At 56.0% G+C, this 20,121-nt stretch overlaps 7 protein-coding genes across 7 annotated transcripts; 3 read left to right on the top strand and 4 right to left on the bottom strand.

The window, feature by feature from the left end:
- Positions 1-68: 68 nt before the first annotated feature.
- Positions 69-3,168, bottom strand: CDEST_12887 (Putative inositol monophosphatase). The gene is made up of 7 exons (XM_062929043.1): positions 2,740-3,168; positions 2,593-2,644; positions 2,027-2,470; positions 1,897-1,968; positions 1,708-1,833; positions 872-1,658; positions 69-814 (listed from the first exon to the last, which is right to left on the bottom strand). The coding sequence occupies exons 1-6, from the start codon at positions 2,915-2,917 to the stop codon at positions 1,550-1,552; spliced, it is 981 nt and encodes a 326-aa protein (XP_062785094.1). The 5' UTR covers positions 2,918-3,168; the 3' UTR covers positions 69-814; positions 872-1,549.
- Positions 206-1,436, top strand: CDEST_12888 (Putative alcohol dehydrogenase, iron-type/glycerol dehydrogenase GldA). The gene is made up of 2 exons (XM_062929044.1): positions 206-814; positions 872-1,436. Exons 1-2 carry the CDS (start codon positions 277-279, stop codon positions 1,432-1,434), a joined length of 1,101 nt encoding a protein of 366 aa, XP_062785095.1. The 5' UTR covers positions 206-276; the 3' UTR covers positions 1,435-1,436.
- A 701-nt stretch (positions 3,169-3,869) lies between the features above and the next one.
- Positions 3,870-5,416, bottom strand: CDEST_12886 (Putative xylose isomerase-like, TIM barrel domain, xylose isomerase-like superfamily). Its single transcript, XM_062929042.1, has one exon. The coding sequence runs from the start codon at positions 4,999-5,001 to the stop codon at positions 3,946-3,948; it is 1,056 nt and encodes a 351-aa protein (XP_062785093.1). The 5' UTR covers positions 5,002-5,416; the 3' UTR covers positions 3,870-3,945.
- An 812-nt stretch (positions 5,417-6,228) lies between these two features.
- On the top strand, positions 6,229-7,620 carry CDEST_12885 (Putative shikimate dehydrogenase substrate binding, NAD(P)-binding domain superfamily). Its single transcript, XM_062929041.1, has 2 exons — positions 6,229-7,384; positions 7,456-7,620. The coding sequence occupies exons 1-2, from the start codon at positions 6,521-6,523 to the stop codon at positions 7,549-7,551; spliced, it is 960 nt and encodes a 319-aa protein (XP_062785092.1). The 5' UTR covers positions 6,229-6,520; the 3' UTR covers positions 7,552-7,620.
- Positions 7,621-9,114: 1,494 nt separating this feature from the next.
- On the bottom strand, positions 9,115-12,090 carry CDEST_12884 (Putative major facilitator, sugar transporter, major facilitator superfamily). The gene is made up of 6 exons (XM_062929040.1): positions 10,875-12,090; positions 10,624-10,806; positions 10,243-10,545; positions 10,159-10,173; positions 10,042-10,095; positions 9,115-9,982 (listed from the first exon to the last, which is right to left on the bottom strand). The coding sequence occupies exons 1-6, from the start codon at positions 11,585-11,587 to the stop codon at positions 9,637-9,639; spliced, it is 1,614 nt and encodes a 537-aa protein (XP_062785091.1). The 5' UTR covers positions 11,588-12,090; the 3' UTR covers positions 9,115-9,636.
- Positions 12,091-13,329: 1,239 nt separating this feature from the next.
- CDEST_12883 (uncharacterized protein) lies at positions 13,330-16,256 on the bottom strand. Its single transcript, XM_062929039.1, has 2 exons — positions 15,792-16,256; positions 13,330-15,519 (listed from the first exon to the last, which is right to left on the bottom strand). The coding sequence occupies exons 1-2, from the start codon at positions 15,890-15,892 to the stop codon at positions 13,407-13,409; spliced, it is 2,214 nt and encodes a 737-aa protein (XP_062785090.1). The 5' UTR covers positions 15,893-16,256; the 3' UTR covers positions 13,330-13,406.
- Positions 16,257-16,964: 708 nt separating this feature from the next.
- CDEST_12882 (Putative 3-dehydroquinate dehydratase type I, shikimate dehydrogenase substrate binding protein) lies at positions 16,965-20,120 on the top strand. Its single transcript, XM_062929038.1, has one exon. It carries the CDS (start codon positions 17,277-17,279, stop codon positions 19,950-19,952), a length of 2,676 nt encoding a protein of 891 aa, XP_062785089.1. The 5' UTR covers positions 16,965-17,276; the 3' UTR covers positions 19,953-20,120.
- The last annotated feature ends 1 nt before the right edge of the window (position 20,121 follows it).

The raw sequence follows: 20,121 nt of genomic DNA, 5'->3' as shown, positions 1-20,121 counted from the left end.
TCTGCTTGACATCGGGGATGCAAACCATGATGCAGGCCGGTTGGCGATGAATCAGTTCATTCGCCACCATCCACTTCCCGACCGGCTAGTTGACTGCCGGGCGCTGCCGCCGGGTCCGAAAACCGGTCGGACCCCGCCCCCGCCGATGACACAACTAAGCACCTTGACCGGTGATTCTTGTCTCTGTCTTTTGTTTGCTTTTTTGGCAAACATCATTTCGGAGAAACCCAGCACGCACACGCATATATACAGATACTCACCCTGCACCTGCCCGTAATGGACACCATCAACCCGTTCGTCTTTGGCATCACCACGCCCAAGGTCTTTTTCGGCCCGGGCACAGTCAATGAACTGAGTGGCGAGCTTCGGGCTCGAGGCCTCTCGAAGCCGCTCATCATCTGCTCGCCATCGCGTGCGTCTCTCGCCCGAAGAATTCAGGACGGCCTGAGCGAGGCAGGATTCACCGACGTTGAGATCCTCGACACGGCCAAAGTGCACAACCCCAGCGACATCATCGGCCCTGCCGTGCGCCGTGCCGAGGATCGGGATGTGCTCGTCTCGGTCGGGGGCGGCAGTGCAGTCGGTCTAGGCAAATCGGTTGCGCTTCGCACCGGGATGCCGCAGGTGGCCATCCCGACGACATACTCCGGCTCGGAGATGACGCCCATCATCGGGGAGACCAAGGACGGCAAGAAGACGTCGACGACCGACCCCAGGATACTGCCCAAGGTCGTCATCTACGATGTCGAGCTGACCATGGACCTGCCCGCCAAAGTGGCCGCCCCGAGCGGCATCAACGCCATGGCGCATTCGTGTGAGTCCGTGGTGGCATCCGAAACCGACATCGCACATCGCTGACAATGAGGCCCAGTTGAGGCGCTGTACTCGCGGCAGGCCAGCCCGCTGACGGACCACTTCGCTCTCGAGTCCATCAGGGCCTTGTCGGGCGCCTTGCCCGCCATCGTCTCCAACCCCTTGTCGGTCGAGGCGCGCACGTCGGCCCTCTACGGCGCCTTCCTGGCCGGCATGATGGCGACGGCGACAGGGATTGCGTTGCAGCACAAGCTGGCCCACGCGGCGGGCGGCACTCTGGGCCTTCCTCACGCCGAGACGCATTCCATCTTTCTACCCCACAGCATCGCGTACAACGCGCAGTCGTTCTCCGGGGACACCAGGGCCAGGCTATCTTCCGCTCTCGCGCAGAGCACCGAGGACTCGGTCGAAGGCATTGTGGCTGGCCTCAACGAGCTGCTCCGCCTTCTGGAGATACCCGTCGGGCTCAAGAACATTGGGATGCAAGAGGCGGACATTGATCGCGTCGCAGACATCGCTTTGGACACTCCGTATTGGAACCCTCGGGCCCTTGAAAAGACCAAGATCCGCGAAATCATCCGCAGAGCGTGGGCTGGAGAGCAAGCTAGAGCTGATCTCTAAACCGGAGCGTGCGTTTCCCCTAACTTGTTTTGTTTCCTCTTATTCTTCTCATTTGACTTATCATTTGGCTTGCTTCCTCTACGTCTTGTACTTCTTCTACTTCTGTATACAAGCTCTACGCTCCGGGTCTCGAGTATTCCAGGTGTCTTACGCGCTTCCACGTCTCCCGCACAACTCTCTCTTGCGCTTCGCGTCCCGTCTCTGTGTCGGTGGGTCCCGCGGGCCTGGATGCTGTCAGCGGTGCTCATGGTTCGGTTCGGCGACTCGGCGTACCGGATGGCAAGATAGAGCCTGCCGCCCAGCTTCGCCTCGGGAATGATGCTCGTATCTTCTGGGGGGTTTGCCACCGTCACCAAACCCCCGGCCTCCTCGAGGATGGCGAATCCAGCAGCGACGTCCCTGTCGATACCGTCATTAGCATCCGGGCCCCTTTCTTTCCAGGCAAAAGTAGGCTGCACTTACCACTCCCAGCAACCACCCTCCCACCAGATATCGAAGGACCCCATGGCTGTGTAGGCCAGATCCAAAGTGGCACTGTCCGCCACGGTCAGCAAGTAGAACCCATGCGGACCTGGCGACTTCCGAGACTTACCTCCCCAGGCTCCTCATGCCGTGCACCATGCCGCCCTTTCCGCCTCTTCCCCCACGCTCAGCAGCCATGTTCATGAAGCTCTCGACCTTGCGGTGCATGTTGCCGTCGGGCGTGTCCCGGCGGTCCTTTCCCCACTCGCATGAGAAGACGCATCCGCTCGGCGCATTGGCCGGCAGCGGGCTCAGGACGAGAGGTAGTCTCTGTGTCTCGTTCATCCACGCGCCGTGTCCCTTGCAGGAGGAGAAGGTCTGGTTCAAAAAGGGCGCGTTGATGACGCCGATGACGGGCTTCCCTTTCACGGCGAAGCCAATGGAGACGCAGAACATGGGGAAGAGATGGGTGAAGTTGACGGTGCCGTCGAGGGGGTCGACGATCCAAGTCGGCCTGTCGTCGACGAGGTAGTCGCGAGATGCGCCGGCCGAATATGTTTCTTCGCCGAGGAAGCTGCAGGAGGTCAGATATGGAAAAGAGTTTATAGGGTGTACTTTGGATTCTGTAGACAGAGAGGCGGAGAGGCGGCGCAACGAGCACACAAGCACGTTGGCCAGGGCCGGGGTTTGACGTACTTGTGACCAGGGTACTTGTTTGCGACAGATGTGCGGATGAAGGCCTCGACTTCTGAGATGTGGATTGTAAACCGTCAGCGAACCAGCCAGCCATGAAGAGAACCACACCTGGGACCAAACAAAGCTCAAGACCCGGATGGTACAAACCTGTATCTGTCTTGGTCACCAAGTCCACCGAGTTGTCCTTCTCTGTAAAGGCCTGCTGCTGTCCTCCGGTCGCCCATCTCGACTTGGCGGCCGTCATGAGCAGGTCCCCGGCTTCTTTGCCCACTTGGACGGCAAAGTCGTAGATCTCGCGGAGCTCGGCGTCGCTGATTTCCGCCATTGTGACTGACGTTCTTCGGTCTTTGCGACAACCTTTCCTGGAGTGTGGTGTTGGAAAAAAAGACGTAAGATGTTTGTTTGTGTATGTGTGGGAGAGAGAGAGAGAGAGAGTGAGAGAGAGTGAGAGAGAGTGTGTGTGTGAGTGGGAGAGAGAGGAAACAGAGCCAGAAAGAAGGACTGAAACCAAAAAAGCATGAACCTGTCCGTTGTCGGGGCCGGGTTCAGTCTGGTTTATCAGGGAAACCGGGGGTGAGTCGACGGCTGGGCCGCCGCCAACCGAAGAATGGCGACCGCGGAAGCACTGCGGGCGACGTCCGGTCCCCTATCAGCGGGGCACCCCCGCATGACTCCCCGCCCCAAGGAGCCCTGAGAATTGTCACTGGGGACGATGGCGTGTCGCTAGAGGTTCCCTTAGTAATGGCCCGTGGGACTACGATTAGGGGGGTGGAAGCCTAAAGCTCGGAGCTTGTAGCTTAGAAGTTGAACTTGGAGCCTGAATCTCTTGACGTCTGGCACTTCTGGAACCAAGAGTTGCCGAGGAACACCATCCACGCGGGAGACCATCTCTACTAGGCAAAATGACTCTGAGAAAGGCTTTAACAATGGCTGTGTTCGGTCTCTCGGCCTGCAACAGGACTCATCCACTGATGTGGTTATTGAAGTTTGTGAATCACGACGGTCTCATCCATTTTAAGTTCAGGAGATATTGCAGTTGAAACATTTTTCCATAGTCATCTCAGCCATCAGCCGCCAAAAAGGTCTCTCGAATCCTCTTCGTCAAGAGTCTCCGTCTCATCCTGAGCGAACCTCTTGGGCACCCAGGAACCCAAGCCCAGGTCTGTGGATCAACCACGCTCGGTGACGTCTGTTGCTCGGCAGCTCTCACACTCGCTGGGAGACACTTAAAAGGTCAAGAAGGACGTGATGTTTGGAAGAGAATTAATTGATTGCTCAAAATATGTTAATACTATACAGTCGCTGTTGTAAACCAATTCGCCGTTCCACGCAAGTCGCTGCCAGGGGCACCGACTATAGTGACGCCGTCGCCGTTGTGGAGGACTCGTCCACTCTCAACTTCATGTCTCTCACGAGCTTCGCCCAGGCCACAGCACCTCTCCTCGCCAGCTCCTCGGGGACATCGTGGTCCTCCTCGGACATTCTCCTGTTGAAAAGCTCGAAGCTGACCCAGCCTTCGAATCCAAGACCCTGGAAGATGGCGGCGCAAATCTCCCGGACGGGGAGGTAAGCCCCCCTCGAGTACTCGCCGTAGAACAGACGGCAATTTCTGGACCACGACATACGTGATGGCTGTTCGGGGTTGTAGTAGGGGTGTGTCTCGCAGATGGGCTCGGCAAGGCGCTCCGCGTCGACGACCTGCACGTAGATGATCTTGGAGACATCGACCGTGGAGAGCAACCGCTGGATGGACTCCTTGACGGCCTGCTCGGCGTTCGGCACCTTTCCGGATGCCGCCGTAGGGTCGGCGAAGATACGGCCGGCGATGTTGAACGTGTCGAGGCACATGCCAAAGTTAGGCCGGTCGACCCGTTGGATGACCTCCCAGCAGCGCTCCCAGACATCAACTCTCGTTCCCCATGAGAGAGACTCGTACGAGAACCGGATGGGGGGGCTGGAAGCGGCGCCAATGTCTGCTACCTCGGCCAGGTCGGCGACGTGAAGGTCGAGATCCTCAGAGACCTGCTCTGCCGGCAAGACGTTGCTAGGGATCTGGATCAGATCTGTGCCAAGGACGTGGGCGAGCTGGATCCAAACACGCAGCTCTTCGACGCGGCGGGCGTGTTGTTCACGGTCGACAAGACCTTCGAAATGCTGAAAGGGTTGGAGGCAGAGGATCTCGATGTTGCGAGCGTCACACATCCTCTTAACAATACCGGCAGCGGCGAGCTGGTTCTCGAGCAGAGCAGCGCCGCCCGGCAACTGCTCAGCGACGTCCATCATGTCTTCGTGCCAGAGCTCGATGCCTTGGTAGCCATACTTGGCCGCCATGTCCATCTTGTGTTCAAAGCTGTGGCCGGCCCAGCATCGCCCGAGCGACATGGTGCTGATGGCTAAACGGGACGGCATGGTGGATAAGATGTGGTGGACTGTCAACGAAGAAAAACAAAAGGGGTATCTATCGAGCAAGAAGACGGCAACAAGGCGATATGTAGTTGTTTGCGGGACTGTATTGCGTGACGATGGTTGATGGTTGTGATATTGGTAAAAGCGGGAGGCGGTTTTAGATAGTGAGAAGAACCAGATGAAGAGATATTCGACATCAACGAGGGAGGTGGACGTTTGGCCGTACACTTACTTACATCTGCCCTCGGCAACGGGGGGGGGGGGCTGGAAGATTGTTTGCAGCACTGTGGTTCCGGCATCTCGTAGAAAGGTCATATCGGACCCATGTAACGACTCTGTTACAGATGATAGAGGCAGATGCAGCTTGCCCATTGGATATTGGATTCTATGCCGCCATCCTAACAGCGGGTTGCACCGGACGCCTCTTGAGGGGGGGGGGGGGGGGGGGGGCACGGGGGAGCAAAGCATTCACCCGCCGCCACCGACGCCCATCATGGCAAGTATGTTAACCTGGGGATTCTGGGGCGGCCGAAGATAACCGGACAGCCAGCCTGGATGACGCTCTTCCGCACGCCTTTGCGCCGCTGTTTGAGTGTGTGTGTAGTGGTGGGGGATGTGTGTGCGATGCGGATCACCAATGCCAGTGGTTGATGGTCGTTGGCTTGGCCGCCTGGTGGTGACGTTAGCCTCACGGGCGAAAGCAGTTGGCTTCTGGAAGAATGCTTCTCCGGGGATAAACATTCTCCAGGCTTGGCCCTCGGATGTGTGGGATGGCCAAATCCCCCCAAGCGACCAAGCAGCAGGGGTCAGCGTTTCTGTGTGTCGTAAGCCCACCATTCCCAAGTCCAGACTATCCGGCACTTCTCACTGGCCGCTATGCTGGAGAGTTCTTTGCCGGAGGGACCCCCCCCCCCCCCCCCCCCTCACCCCTCCTCGGACCATGTGCTGGCTGCTACACTTCGAGTTGCCGATGGGAAAAGTCCTGATGCGGTTTCTACCCGATCTGGCGAAGACGATCCCCTAAGCCCCGGACTTTTCCCCGTGTTCCGCAAGAACAAATAAATCAAACATTATTGGGTCCGAGGGGTTCCGGGCTGGGGAGACGGAAAGCTGAGGAGGGAGTAACAATACTCAGTTCAAAAAAAAACAAAAGGGGATAAGAGCGAAGAGTAAAAAGTGGCCTCTGCAGAGACATTTTCCCCGTTTCTGTTATTACTAGCAACTTGGCCACCGCTCTTGGTCCATAGAGCCACTTACTCACTTACTCACTCAATCGTCTATTTCTCATTTTTGCTCTTCTGCAATTCCACCTTCACAACATATCATAGTATTGTGCGTTACACTACTGTACATACACCATCTCATCAACCGTTCTTCGATTGCTTGCACAGAACTCCTGCAGATACCCCTTGGAGCAACCAACCAGAGACAAGAAAAAAGAAAGGAAAAAGTCTACCAGCTGACGGTGTTGAAACCTACCTCCGCCCCCCTCCCCTCCCCAAAGAGACTTCAGACACCCGCCATGGCCAGTGCATCTGCCGTCCAGCAAGTGGACGACCACATTGCCGTCAAAATCGAGCAGCTGGACCGCCATGGATACCTGTTTGGCCAGAAAATCACACATTCCCTGTCACCACTCCTGCACAGCACCATCTACGAAGGCATTGGCCTGAAATGGGAGCAGATGCGGCTCGACTCGGCCGACATGCCGCTGTTCCTGGAACTCATCAAGCACCCCAAGTTCTACGGCAGCTCCGTGACCATGCCCAACAAGGTCGCCATCATCCCGCACCTCGACGAGCTGACGGATGAGTGCCGTGACGTCGGCGCCTGCAACACCCTCTTCGTCAGAGAACGCGACGGCAAGAGGATATACTGCGGCACCAACACGGACGTCATTGGCGTCCGTGAGTCGTTCGTCCAGAATGTTGCCGACCCGGACGCCGTCTACCACAACAGGCCGGCCCTGGTCATCGGCGGCGGAGGCGCCGCACGCAGCGCCGTCTACGCCCTGCGCAAGTGGATGAAGGCGACGGACATCTACCTCGTCAACCGCGACAAGAGCGAGGTTGACGCCGTCATCGCCGAGTGCTCCGCGCGCGGGTACGGCGACAGGATGCACCACGTCTCCACCGTCGAGGAAGCCCGGGAGCTCGACGCCCCCGGCGCTATCGTCGCGTGCGTGCCCGACTTTCCTCCCAAAACCCCGGAGGAGATCGTGGCGCGCGAGGTCATCGTTGAGTTCCTGAACAAGGCTGCCAAGGGCGCCATTCTGGAGATGTGCTACAACCCCACGCCCTACACGGAAATCGCCGCCCTGGCAGAGGATGCTGGCTGGCAAGTCATCTTGGGCACCGAGGCCATGATCTACCAAGGTCTGGAACAGGTATGCAGACAGAAACGCGAGACGCGATCGAACCCCCCTTCAGTGCGTATGATATCTAACAGACAATACAGGACCGTTACTGGACCGGCAGAGAGGTCGATCAGTTGCCCGTGCAGCAGGTGAAGGAAGTGATTGCGGCGAAGCTGTCGCAGCACTCAAAACTGTAGACTTTACGAACTGTGTATGACTTTGCATAGCTACATTCTCAGCGACTGTTTTAACGAATTTATTATTATGGGAGTCACTCATTGCACTGATCAGAAAATGTGACTCGGAGGCGTTTCGCTTGGTCAGTGAGTCTTGGTGTTCAAAAAGTCCCGAGCAAAACTTCACTTCCCCAACCCGAAGTGAGTTTCCCAAGACGGCGCATATCGACAAGGTTGACGCTCGCCTGCTTCCTGTCGTTCAACTCCTCACTCAACTCGCCGTTCAACTGAAGCGTGGTCAACAGTATGACCCATGAATTGATGGATTCAAAGTGGATGGTCCGATGTCCCATGTTTGACGCCGCGGTCACATCCTAACATGTCAGGGGCTATGGTGCAGAGTGAAAAGACCAACAGAGTATAGGTATTTTCGTGTCACTTAACACAGCTCTGACCTCCTTTCCTCCAGGTTGGTCAAGGGTGCCCCTCTATGTAGCCAGTTAGAGCTTGATAAGATGTTGTTTTGGGTATGTATACTGGTTCTACACTGGTCCTCCTAAGACCGGTTTGCCCTCATTTTCTTTGGGGGGCCTCTGGTATCGTGGTGCCCTCAAAGCATCCATTCTTTGTCCTATCAACCTCTCTCTACTCGTGACACTACAGTTATTAAGGGTTGAGATGCTGACGTATTTTCATATCGTTGGGTTCTGCTATGTTAAGATGTCACCAACTTACCGGGGCATCTGATTATCTTGCCCGTCGTTCATAAAAGGAATAAAAATAACGTTCTTTTACTTGATCCGTTGGATAATAGACGGAGGAGGGCTAATATTGGCCTTGAAAATACATTCATCTCATCACTTGGTCATTTTTGTGTTCCGTCATCCTTCAAGAAGCTGGCTTATAAGTTTCTGTTTCTCGTCGATTCAACTTCTCTGCTAACGGAGAATCGACTGGAGACAAAAGATGTTACGCAGTACAATCAAATCAAAAAGGGAGTTTCACCATTCAAGCTGAAGTGTGTCCAGGGTTTGCACAGCATAGAAGCTGTTGTCTTCCAGTCACCATGTACGCAGTCTTTTCATAAATATAACAGGCATCCGTAATGACTGCCTAAGGGCCAGTACGCTCATGCCTCCCCTGCATTTTTTGCCACCACCCAAAGATCGCCGTGGTATGCGTGAAAGATGCATGAGATATTCCAGGAATTGTGCTAGGAGCCACGGGGCCAGCATGGGTTGGCACCCAAGTGGTTCGTGAGGCGACCCGCCATTTTCAAACGATGGAACCGGAGGTGCTAGCATTGAACGGGGCAAGGTAATCTTGAAAAAGCAAACGCTCATTGAGCCAGAAGACCAAACCTCATATTGTAAGAACATTTATCCAGCAGGGGTGGGTGTGCGAAGTACATGCTAGGCACAGCACGACCCCCTGGGAGTACTGCGATATTGGACCTTGGAAGGAAGTCTCATGCCAGACTCTAGGGGATACCTTGCTTCTTTGCAATGCTTACGAATTGTCCTTGTATTCTCGAGGAGTTCATGGGTGGTCGGTCACACGATTCCTTCAAACTGTGCTCTTCTACACAAGCTGGCTTGGCCTGGCTTGACTTAACATTATGTGATTTTCTAAGTCTACTGCCTCGACACAAACTTGTCTTCACTCCACAGGATCAGAACCCTTGACGCCTACCTGGGTGTTGTCAAGGGGCCCCCGGGGCGGGCTCATGTTCTGGCGTGGGATACTCCCAACAATCACCAGGTACTTTGTACATCGCTTGGTGCTAACTATTGTGACCATGCAGCACCTCCGCTGACCCTCGGCTGACACCCTCGCTCTGGTCATCTCTCTGTCTTCACTCTTCTCTTTTGGTATCTTTCTCCACACTGCTTTATACAGCCCGGCTTGTGCTTGTGCTTGTGCTTGTACTTAATCATCTCTTTTCTCGGGTTGTGATAAGGCGGTTTCTTTTATCACTCGATGAATCGGTTCGGGATTGAAGCATGTGAATTCCTTAAGATTGGAATCTTGGAATGTACACCTAATTGCTCTCTCTACCCATTCAAACGTCCTTCAATTCGTATTAGTAAACCGTGAACCCGTTCGTTAAGCGCTCTCCTTCCTCTCTACCTGGTTGATTTCCGCGTCATCAGACTTCTCGCCGAGCCCATCATCAGAGAACCTGAAGCTCTGCTCTTCTGCCAGCTCCGCCATGATGGTCTTGTTTGCTCTCCACACAGGCTTTATCTCGAACAGACGGTCCATCGTCTCCAAAGGCACGGACTTCGTCTCAGGCACGAGGAAGAAGATGAAGATGGCCGAACAAATCATGAGGGATGCGAAGAAGAAGTAGACTCCGTAGTCCCAGGCGTTGAACATCTGCGGGGTGAAACGAGAGATGATGAAGTTCCAGAACCAATTGTTGGCAGCCGCACTTGCTTGGCCGAGCGATCTGAGAACAGATGTCAGTGATTATACGCCCACCCCGGTTGCCTCGATTTCTCGACTTACCTGGTGTTCTGGTCGAACATCTCGGAATTGATTACCCAAGGGGTACCGTTCCATCTAGAACTCAGTGTCAGCACAAGATGCAATCATTTTCATCGAGCGACTCAGGGGCTATCATACGAGGGAGTGTAGAACCTGGTGGAGGTCATATTAGCTAATTTGTTTTTCCCATTTTTCTTGCTTAAACGTGGGGAGACAACTTACACTGTCCAGAGGTAGAAGAAAACCATGGCAGAGATACCGCCGCCGGAAAGACCGCCAGTGTTGCCAGAGGCCGGGTTAAGGGCGAGGTAACCGCCAATGTACCACATGCAAAGGGAACCGCCAATGGCGCCGATCATGAGGAGGTTGCGGCGGCCAAGGTGGTCGATAAGCCAGAGCAGCCAGACAAACGTGACAACAGTCTTGACAACGCCAAAGATGCCTGTTGTGAGGAAGCTGGTGTTGGTGCCGGTGATGCCGATGCTCCTGAAGACGGTCGGGCTGTAGTAGTTGATGGCGTTGATACTGGCAAAGCGTAGGGTTAGCGACAATGATGCGCAGAAACGCCGCTTCTGAGCGGACGGGTGTTCAGGGACTGCTTACCCAGAGCCGTTTTGCCACAAGAAGAGCATGCCACCAAGGAAGAAGCGCCACTGGACCTTGCGGTCCTTGAGCGATGCGAAAGGCTTCCAGAAACCAGCACCGACTTCGGTGCGGTATCGCTCGAGCTCGGCGTCAACGTAGCTCATCTCCTCAACAATGTACTTGTCATCAGGAGACAGATTTCTGCGAAAGATTGGGGTGTCAGTTTGATGTTTCGCCTACGGCCTTTGGGGGTTGCTTTTGACACATACCTCATCCAGCAAAGTGCCTTCAGTCCCTCCTCTCTCCTGTCCTTGGAGAAGAGCCAACGGGGGGACTCGGGAATGAAGAGGGCTCCGATCAACAGAAGGCCGGCGGGGATCAGCTGGACGGCGAAGGGAATCAGCCACTGAGAGTGACTGGGCTCCATGGTAGAGTCGACTCCGTAGTTGATCCAGAAGCCGACGAGACCGCCAATCTGCCAGCCCAGCTCGTAGATTCCGACGAGACGTCCACGAACGGCCGGGGGCGAAAGCTCGGAGATGTAGATGGGGGTCATGTTGGAGCAGCCACCCACACCGATGCCCGCGAGGACTCTGCCACCGAGGATGAGGCCGAGGCCACGCTCGCGGTTGGCACCAAGCATCATACCGGCGCCCAGAAGGAAGACGAGGGTGAAAACCATCAAACTCTTCTTGCGGCCGAGGAAGTAACTGCTGACATAGGCGAACAGACTTCCGAAGAAGGCGCCGGCCTGGTAGACGGAGACGATGTTGGACTTGAGGAGAGCCAAGCCATCCTTGCTGTAGGTCTCGAACTGGAATTCGGTAGTGAAGGATTCCAAAGCCAGCGTGGTTCCGATGAAGGCAGAGTCGTAGCCAATGGTGCAACTGGCAAAGGACGCGATGATTGCGCAGAAGTAGACGCGCCAGTTGTACACCGCCTTGGGCGTCGGGCGGTCCTCGACGAGTGCGAGGAGAGCCATGATGGTTTGATGTCGTCGAGGTTGTCTATCTGAGTTCGTCAAGGTTTGACCCGATTCGGTGCGTGTTGTAACGGTCTGAACTCTGAACTCTGAACTCCAAGGCAAAAGCTGGGGGTTGAAGAAGAAATCTTAAGGGGGGGAGACGGAAATCAGAACTCGACTGTCCAGGGGTTGCCGTTGTTATATGGATGTGTCAGAGCTCACGCTCCAGTCCCCGAGCTGGTAAAGGAACTGACAAGTGGCGTATCGGTGCGTCTGGGGTAAAGTCTGGGGGATTGGGAACTTTGCGGAGTTTGGTCATCCATCCCACGCACAAAGGGGAGGGAGTGTTCGAACGACTGGACGAATGGGATCTGGGGTAGAGTACACGACGCCGGTACACACAACACTCACACACGCGCACATTGGATGTTGACTCTCTGGGGTGAACGCTTCTCCCTTGAGCTAAGCCTGCCGTCCTGCGCCGTCTCCGAACCGGAGCAAATTCTGCATCCTGTGACTGACTCGTCCCCATAACGCGTGGGGCCCGGCAGACATATCCTTCTCCGCACTGATTGACGGTGACCTGTCTCATTCCGGGCTAGATCCGATGTTTTAGACCCCCAAATTCCGGAGAACCCTTGTCCAGACCGGGGGGTGTGGTTGAATGTTTATCCTCTCGGCGCTGGCGTATTTGGCATTCAGCTGTATCCGTAATCACAAACGCATTGCACGTGGAACATGGGGGGGAGTGTTTGCCAACTTGTAGCATCCCAGCCAAACAGAATGACAACAATGCTCGTGAACGAATGGTTCCCCGACTTTCTCTGCCCGTCCAAGTCGATCAACATGCGGGGGGGGGGGCATGCTTGGCTTACGAGGGACGTGCTGCCAACCTGTCGAGATGGAAAAAAAAGGCCAGAAGGAGGTTGGCTGCTTGGCTTTGGGAACACTGGAGTTGAGTATATCCGGTCGGAGAAGGCTAGCCAAGCAAGCCACTGCACCGCCCTAACATACAAGACTTGCCAGATGCCTACAAAGCACCACGTGAAGACTTTCCAAAGGGGACAGCCATTGGATGGAGCTCGTATAGAACATCTCCGACTTGTCGTGATGCCGATGATAAATGTTCTTACCCAGTGCTGGCCGTGTTCAGTCTCGAGTCCATTTGTGATGGTCACCATGGGGAAGGTGGGGTAACCAATATTTGCTCGGATTGCCCAACGCATACGAATCCCAAGTAATGTTTTAACCTGCATAGGCTTCATCGTCAGCTTCTGCGCGGAAGCCCTTCTAGCCATAACGGCGGGATTCGCTGTTCGGCGATAGCAGGCAACCGGGTCCAGGCCGCCACATGATGAGGCCGGGTGAGGCTTCTTGCGTCAGCATAATTAGATGACGGTACTAAAGGAAGGATGTCTTTGACCGAGATGCCATGCTTTCGTCCGGTGCTCTGCGGCCTGCGTGTCTGATGATTATAATTCCGACTCCGCCTCTTCCTCTTCGCTCTACCGGAATTAGCTCCCAAATACCGAAAGCTATTCGATATCAGACTCCATCCGCTTCTCGGCAAAGGAGTCTTGTCAGAAGCAAGAGAAATGGGCTTGCGGAAGTAACTAGGAACAGAAGACGAGAACGGTTAGCCAACCCAACCTTTTCAAATCATTGTCCTTGGCACTACGGATGAACACTCTTCTTCGACAACAAGGGTCAATTCGCTGGGGTTGGTCTGCTCGATAACGGGGACAACTCCGGATGGCATTTCAATTCAAACGGCGTCTTTAGTGTAGGGAATCGATGTTCATTGTCGACTAGTAAAGGTCATAATACATTATACTTCTCACATCCCACCATACTCCCCTCGGAGCATGTCCGTTAGGTCTGATCCTGGAGCGAAGCCAAGGTTGGCCATGAACTGCGGGTCGCTCTCCATGCTATCCGTGCAGTCGATGGAAGCGAGTTCATCCATGATGGCATCGTAATCAACGCCGTGAGCCCCTTGTCCCATTAGGTAGGATGCCTGGGCGGAGGGCAGGTGTCCCATGAAGCCCGAAGGGAACGTATCCAACTGGCTCCCGGGAGTGAAGGGCATCGTTCTCGCCGTCGAAGGACTAGCGGAAGAGGCCGTCTGTAGAAAGCCGCTGCTGTTGGAGTGGTAAGAGTCCGGGTTTATAGGAAACGGGTATTGGGAGTTTCGTCGAACAGAGGAAGCCTGCCGGGCAAGCTGCGGGGTTGCAGACTCGACGCGTGTTGGCGTTTGGTCGCTCTGGTCCGCGTCCATGGGAGAATGTTCCCTATTTGACGTCCGATCTTGCCAAACTGACATGAGATCTACCATCAGCGAGTTCCACCGGGTCTTGTCATCGTCCCGGAGAGCGCGGACGCAGGTTTTAGTACTAGCAATGCTCATGTAGGTGACGAGGAGCGGCGAGACGCCGGCTGCGCCAAAGTAAGAGATGGAGCTCTCCAGGACCTCCATCAGGCTCCATATCAGAGAGACTCGAGCATCGGCCATCAGAGTCAACGTTGCACTAAGGAAGGTGGCCTGTATCAGAAAGGCCGAGGGCAGTATGGGTATCGTCGAGGCTCCGAAGACTACGGAATTGCAAAACGAGAAACGGGGGTCGAGTGCTTGAACAAGGTTCGCGGCGCCGATCTTGGGGCCTGCACTCCCCGACTCAACGGCCTGATTCAGAGTGCGGAAGAACTGGTAGAGCTGATTGAACGAACTCAAGGACTGCACGGGCTGGGCGGCGCCCTCGGCATTCCCGGTTCCGAATCCAGCCCGGGGCACCCACGGAGCCCATTCCTCGGGTCCCGTCTCTTCTGTAGTCCTCTCCTTCATATCGTTTGTCCTCATGTGAGGTGTTTGGCCAAGCCTCAGAGATACTATGGTATCGAGCATGAGGCAGGTTTTCAGCACACGGTCCAGAGAGTTGGAATATGAATCATCCGTCGATGATGTCGAGTGGCCCGAAAAGGAGTCACGATGCCTGTCTCGGGCTTGTCTGTCCGTCAAGGCCATGCCGCCTCGGACGGCCAGACCTATGAGTAGAGAGGCTGCTCCGGCATTGTCCTGGCCCAACTTGACTAAGGACAATACAAGCAGGGCCTTCACATGGCCCAGAGCCATCTCGGTCTCGACCGGTATAAGGCTGCGCGCAGCTGCTAGTATCAGGCTGGGCCGGTCCGGAGGTTCGGGCCCCCCTGAGCTATATGACGAAGTTGCATCCTGGAAAGCCCCAACAGCAAGAGCACACCAGAGTTCAGCGTGTGCCGCACTGATGTTGGAGTCTTCTGGGTCAATATCGAAACCGTCGGGTGGATAGGAAGCCGCCGTGCTGTCGAGCGATTCCTTTGGGTTCAATATTGGAATCCAGCTGTGGGTATAGGAGTAATACACTGAGAGTAACCGAGGAAAGTTTCTTGGCAGCTTGAACCTTCGCCGAGATGTCGAGGCATGACGGTGCCTTGGGGCAGGTTCCGTTGGAGTGGCTTCTGGTTTCGGATCGGTGGCGGTCGGTTGAGGAGAGGGTTCGGTGCCGTCTGGGGGAGTGTCGCCGTTGCGCTTGTTGCGGGCGTCGACATCTGCGTCCGAGTCGTCGCCAGATGTGTCCTGACGTGGACTTACGCCGTCTTTGCCGGAGAGGAGTCGGTCAATGTCTTTGTGAACTCGACACCTCCTCCACCTCTTGTGAAGGCGATTACCGGCGTCGCTGTCTTTGTCCAGCAAGAGAGACTGTCCGCTCCCGCCTTCTTGAGCCAGCAGAGCGGCCAGCTTGTCTTCTGTTCCGGGAACCTGGTCAAACAGCCAGACAAGGGCGAGCTCCAGGGTCCGGATCAGGCCAGTCTGGACGCCGCGCTTCTTCGGGGCGACGTTGTAGGTGCACTGGCGCGACAAGGTCACGCAAGAGAAGCATTGAGGCTGGACACCGTCGCATTTCTCTCGAGCACTGCATGTTCAGTCAGCACATGTCGGATCAGGCGTATGGTTCGTAGAGATGGCCGCAGTGTCGCAGTGAAGAGAGCAACGCGCAGTCGGCATAGAGACAGGCGGCCATCCCGAGGCTCTCAGCACTAGACAGAACAGTACAGTACAGTACAGGGGTCTTGGCCATGAGGCATGTCCAACACGAGGACGCCGAGGCGAGGAATCAATCAAGAACTATAATGACAACAACAAAAGAACGCAAGAATGAGCGTTCCACAAAATTGCTTTGCTTGCCTTCTGCATTGGTCGCACGCTCGAGACACGCGCTGTCGCTTCGGCACAGCAGCCGGGGCGGTACTGTTTTCGGCATCGTGGGCCTTCCTCTTGGAGGGCATTCTTCAGTCGTTCGTTGCCTCGGGCGGCAGGGCGGCTCCAATGGCTCACGCCGTTGAAGACTGCATGAGGGCGTGTGCAAGAGAGGGCGCGAAGACGACGACGAGAGCTGTGCGAAGCGGAGAGAGAGCGGAGAGGGCGATGAGGGCGATGAGGGTGATAGAGCGCGCTGCGGGTGGTGGTTTGAATCGGCTGTGACCAGGGGTGTTGTTGGGGACAGGACGGCAAGACAAGGTATGATGACAGCGTCGGCAAGCCGCAATAGTTGATGATGGGGTTGACGTCTTTGCTTCTCCAAGTCTCTCTGTCTCGGGTGTCTCGCTCCCTCTTTCTTTGTCCCTCTTTCTCGCTTTGCACTGAATGAATGGATGGAGGTGGGGAAATCCTGGGGTAACCCTCACTGTCGGATGGCCACGGCCTCAAGGTTGTCGGGCAGTCAGTCAGTAGGTAGAGTAGATGTCGGGGTCAGCTGGCATTTCACCAGCCTTAATTGGTTGTTTTGGGGAAAGTACGGGCAATACGGCATGCGGGGTGTTAGTGAGGTACTTTGCTAGAAATGATGGTGCGTATTTCCTTCCCTCCCTAGGCAGGTACCTATAATGCTTACTACCCTGTGCCTGCTTACAGCCGTAAGGGACCTCTACTACCTGGATGTAGGTGCGGTTACCTACCTAGGTAGGTAGGGAGGCAGGCAAACATCCGGTTCAACTGGCAATAGCTGCTAAAACTCAGACGACTTATTATCCTACATGTCTAAGGGAAGCATGTATATTCCCCCGGCTGATCACATTGTTCTCTACCAGTCTTTTTCTCGGACGAACCAAGTGCATGCATGCTAGAGCACTTCAATTTCCTTCCCATCTTCCCTCTTCCCTCTTCCCTCTCTGTAGGTCAAGTAGCCTACTAACTGAACCTCTAAGGATAAACATTCACCAGAGTACCCGGCCCTAGCGCCAACCAAGGGAGAGGAGACACGGCGCGAGAAAGAGGGGCACGAATTCGGCACGCACCTCAGCAGGCGACGGCACTGGGATTGGGGAACGGCTTCCATGTTCCTTTACCACCCTGACCTGTCCATTTTGCCGTCTCGGTACTTGGGTAGTCTGACTGGACCGCGCGATTCGATGTCGACTGACCGACTGACTGTTGCTTGTCCTTGTTAAACGGTAACCACGGCTGCCTTTGCACACGAAACACAGTTAGGCGGCAAACACCACAACCAAGCGGCGTGCGCTCGCTGTCTCACTCTCTCCCTCCCAACCCTCTCTGCCTCTCTCAACTTTGGCACCGGCGTATGCGCTTCCATCCCCTGGTCTTCTTCGTCTACAACCCACCTGCGACTGCTCAGGCCAGGTCGACGAGCCAGCCAGGTCGAGGAGGTGAGCCATGGCGACGGCGGGCGTGAAGCGGTCCTACATGGCCACCGCCATGAACGATGACGAGGATCGCCACAACCAAAACCACCACAACCACCACCTCGAGAATCCCGCAAAGCTGGTTCGCCTCGACGCTCGCAATGTCCATTCGGCATCTCCAAGCCGGCCCCAGAGCCCCAGGACCAGCAGCAGCAGTAGATACTCCATCGCTGCGTGCTCGAGACCAGGAACGCCAGTGACGAGACCAGCGACTCCAATATCGCACCTACCCGGCGAAGTCCCGCCCTTCCCTGCCGATGCTTCCATTGTCCTCGCCGGCATCCGCGGAGCTGGAAAGTCTACGCTCGCCATCATTGCCTCGACAGCCATGGAGCGAAGGGCCGTCGACTGCGAAAAGGCCTTCCAACAAGTCACAGGCCTGTCGAGCTTCGCCTACAAGAGGGCACACGGCTCTGTCGAATGCCACCGCCGCCAGGCCGATGTGCTTCGGGACCTGCTCGAACAGAGCTCTAGGAACACTCTGATCGTCTGCAGCTGGATGGAACGCGGCGTCCAGACTCTCTTGAGAGACTTCTGTCGCACCCATCCCGTCATTCACATCGTACGAGACGTCAAGGCCATCCAGGAACACCTCAAGATCGAAGACGAAGAGAAAGCGAGGAATCTGCTGGCCGCGAGCAGCACCATCTTCCGCACCTGCAGCAACCTCGAGTTCTTCAACGTCTCCGAGACTGCAGATCCTTGGGTAGAAACGGACGCCGCCAGGATCGAGGCCCAGGCTGGAGGCCAGAAGCCGCCCGCCCCGTATCTGACCCTGAAGCGCGCCGAGAGGCACTTCCTGAAGTTCCTCAGCCTCATCATGCCCAAGGGCTCCATCCCTTTTATCGAGTCGGCCTTCCCGCTGGCCTCCATACCCACCGAAGACCGACGCTTCACCTACGCCATCTCCGTTTCCCTCTCTAGTTTGCTCGATAACGAGCTTGCCGTCGAGGAGCTGGAGACCGGCGCCGACGCCATCGAGATCGTCGTCGACGGCATTGCCGGCGCAACATCCCTCGAGTCCGAGAGAGCGGCAGACATTGCGAGAATGATCGGGTCAATACGGAGGAGCACCGTCATCCCTCTAATGTACCACGTCGTCCTCCCGGAGTCTTCAGAGTCCGTCTACATGGACTACATCCTGCACGGTTTGCGACTCTCGCCCGAGTACCTGACCGTTGACCTTCGTCTCAATGACTATCAGCTGTTGCACATAATCTCGATGAAGAGGCGCTCCAAGATCATCGGTCATTTGACGCCCGCTGCCGACTCCCCTTCCTGGGGAGACCCCTTCTGGATGTCGCATTATCACCGCGCTCGGCGCTTGGGCTGCGACATTGTCCGCCTCATCAAGCCTGTGACCTCGATCAAGGACAACTTCGACATCAACCACCTCAAGGCCCTCGTCGACGCTTCGCCCGGGCACAGGATCCCCCTCATCGCATACAACTCGGGCCCGCGCGGGCGGCACTCGGCCGCCATGAACCACGTTCTGACCAGCGTAGTGCCGGAGCCCATGGCATCGACGTACAACCCCAACCAGCCGTGCCTGACGGCCGTTCAAGCTACGCAGGCGCTCTACAACTCCTTCCTCTTCGACCCAATGAAGATCTACGTCGTCGGTGCCCACGTGTCGTATAGTCTGTCGCCGGCCATGCACAACGCCGCTCTCAAGGCCTGTGGCATCCCGCATCTCTACCGGCCATTCTCGACCCCGTCACTCAACGGCCTTCAAGAGCTCATAGAGGATCCCTATTTCGCTGGCGCCAGTGTCGGCCTGCCCTTCAAGGTGGAAATCATCACGCTCACTCATTCTCTCAGTCGCCATGCCCAAGCCATTGGCGCCGTCAACACACTTGTTCCCGTTCGCCGGTTGAATCCCGACGGGACCATCCCGGAAGACGAGAAGCTTTTCAACTGCAGAAATCGTGCTGGGCCAGTGAGGGCGCTCTACGGGGAGAACACGGACTGGATCGGTATCCGGGCCTGTATCAGAAGAGGACTCTCCCCTGCGAACGCCGTCCGAACGACGAGCTGCGGCCTCATCATCGGCGCCGGCGGCATGGCTCGCGCCGCGACGTACAGCATGCTGCAGCTTGGCGTCAAGAACATTGTCGTCTTCAACCGGACGGTAGCAAACGCCGAGAAGATGGTCAGCCACTTTACGCGCCTCCTGAAGCGGCGCGACCTGCCGCTCTTGAGCGCGACCTCGGACGTGGAGACGCGATTTCACATCATCAGATCACTGGATGAGCCATGGCCCGAGGATTTTAGGCCACCGACCATGATCGTATCCTGTATCCCAACGCACAGCATCGGCGACGTCCCGGCACCCAACTTCATGGCGCCCCAGGCATGGCTCAGCAGTCCAACCGGGGGCTGCCTCGTCGAGTTGGGCTACAAGACGCTCGACACACCAATCCTGAACCAAGCACGGCAGGTGTCGCATTTAGGCTGGGTAACCATGGACGGCTTGGATCTGCTGCCCGAACAGGGCTTCGCTCAGTTCGAGCTTTTCACCGGGAGACGAGCACCGCGCAGGCTGATGCGTGGGGAGGTTTTCCGCGCATATCCCGACGGACAGGACCGTTCCGCACTGGCAAAACTTCAGCCGCGACTGAATAACATTGTCGAGCAGGAGCCATGATTCTGGTTTTTGCTTACGTGGCGATTTAATGATGACACAAGATAAGATCCATGATATGAGAGAAGCATGTTTTGACTGCTAGCCTAGATACCACAGCATGCACGACTAATAAAACGAGTATAACATATTCATGGTTTCTGTGAAACCCATCCCTTCCCCTCTCGTCCCC

The sequence above is a fragment of the Colletotrichum destructivum genome, chromosome 8 (assembly GCF_034447905.1).
Source record: "Colletotrichum destructivum chromosome 8, complete sequence".
Taxonomy (NCBI): Eukaryota; Fungi; Ascomycota; class Sordariomycetes; order Glomerellales; family Glomerellaceae; genus Colletotrichum; species Colletotrichum destructivum.
Note: the sequence above shows the minus strand (reverse complement) of the source record. Positions and strands in the feature narration are given on the sequence as shown.

Excerpts from the sequence above, each read along its gene's own strand:
- CDEST_12884 (XM_062929040.1), bottom strand. The coding sequence starts at position 11,587 with ATGGCTCTCCTCGCACTCGTCGAGGACCGCCCGACGCCCAAGGCGGTG. Across the intron at positions 10,546-10,623 it reads TTGTGGCAAAACGGCTCTGG|TATCAACGCCATCAACTACT; the intron begins GTAAGCAGTCCC and ends ACGCTTTGCCAG. Across the intron at positions 9,983-10,041 it reads ATGTTCGACCAGAACACCAG|ATCGCTCGGCCAAGCAAGTG; the intron begins GTAAGTCGAGAA and ends ATCTGTTCTCAG.
- CDEST_12886 (XM_062929042.1), bottom strand. The coding sequence starts at position 5,001 with ATGCCGTCCCGTTTAGCCATCAGCACCATGTCGCTCGGGCGATGCTGG.
- CDEST_12887 (XM_062929043.1), bottom strand. The coding sequence starts at position 2,917 with ATGGCGGAAATCAGCGACGCCGAGCTCCGCGAGATCTACGACTTTGCC. Across the intron at positions 2,645-2,739 it reads GGTGACCAAGACAGATACAG|AAGTCGAGGCCTTCATCCGC; the intron begins GTTTGTACCATC and ends TCCACATCTCAG. Across the intron at positions 2,471-2,592 it reads AACAAGTACCCTGGTCACAA|CTTCCTCGGCGAAGAAACAT; the intron begins GTACGTCAAACC and ends GACCTCCTGCAG.
- CDEST_12883 (XM_062929039.1), bottom strand. The coding sequence starts at position 15,892 with ATGCCCTCCAAGAGGAAGGCCCACGATGCCGAAAACAGTACCGCCCCG. Across the intron at positions 15,520-15,791 it reads GCGTGCGACCAATGCAGAAG|TGCTCGAGAGAAATGCGACG; the intron begins GCAAGCAAAGCA and ends CTGAACATGCAG.
- CDEST_12885 (XM_062929041.1), top strand. The coding sequence starts at position 6,521 with ATGGCCAGTGCATCTGCCGTCCAGCAAGTGGACGACCACATTGCCGTC. Across the intron at positions 7,385-7,455 it reads TCTACCAAGGTCTGGAACAG|GACCGTTACTGGACCGGCAG; the intron begins GTATGCAGACAG and ends CAGACAATACAG.
- CDEST_12882 (XM_062929038.1), top strand. The coding sequence starts at position 17,277 with ATGGCGACGGCGGGCGTGAAGCGGTCCTACATGGCCACCGCCATGAAC.
- CDEST_12888 (XM_062929044.1), top strand. The coding sequence starts at position 277 with ATGGACACCATCAACCCGTTCGTCTTTGGCATCACCACGCCCAAGGTC. Across the intron at positions 815-871 it reads CAACGCCATGGCGCATTCGT|TTGAGGCGCTGTACTCGCGG; the intron begins GTGAGTCCGTGG and ends AATGAGGCCCAG.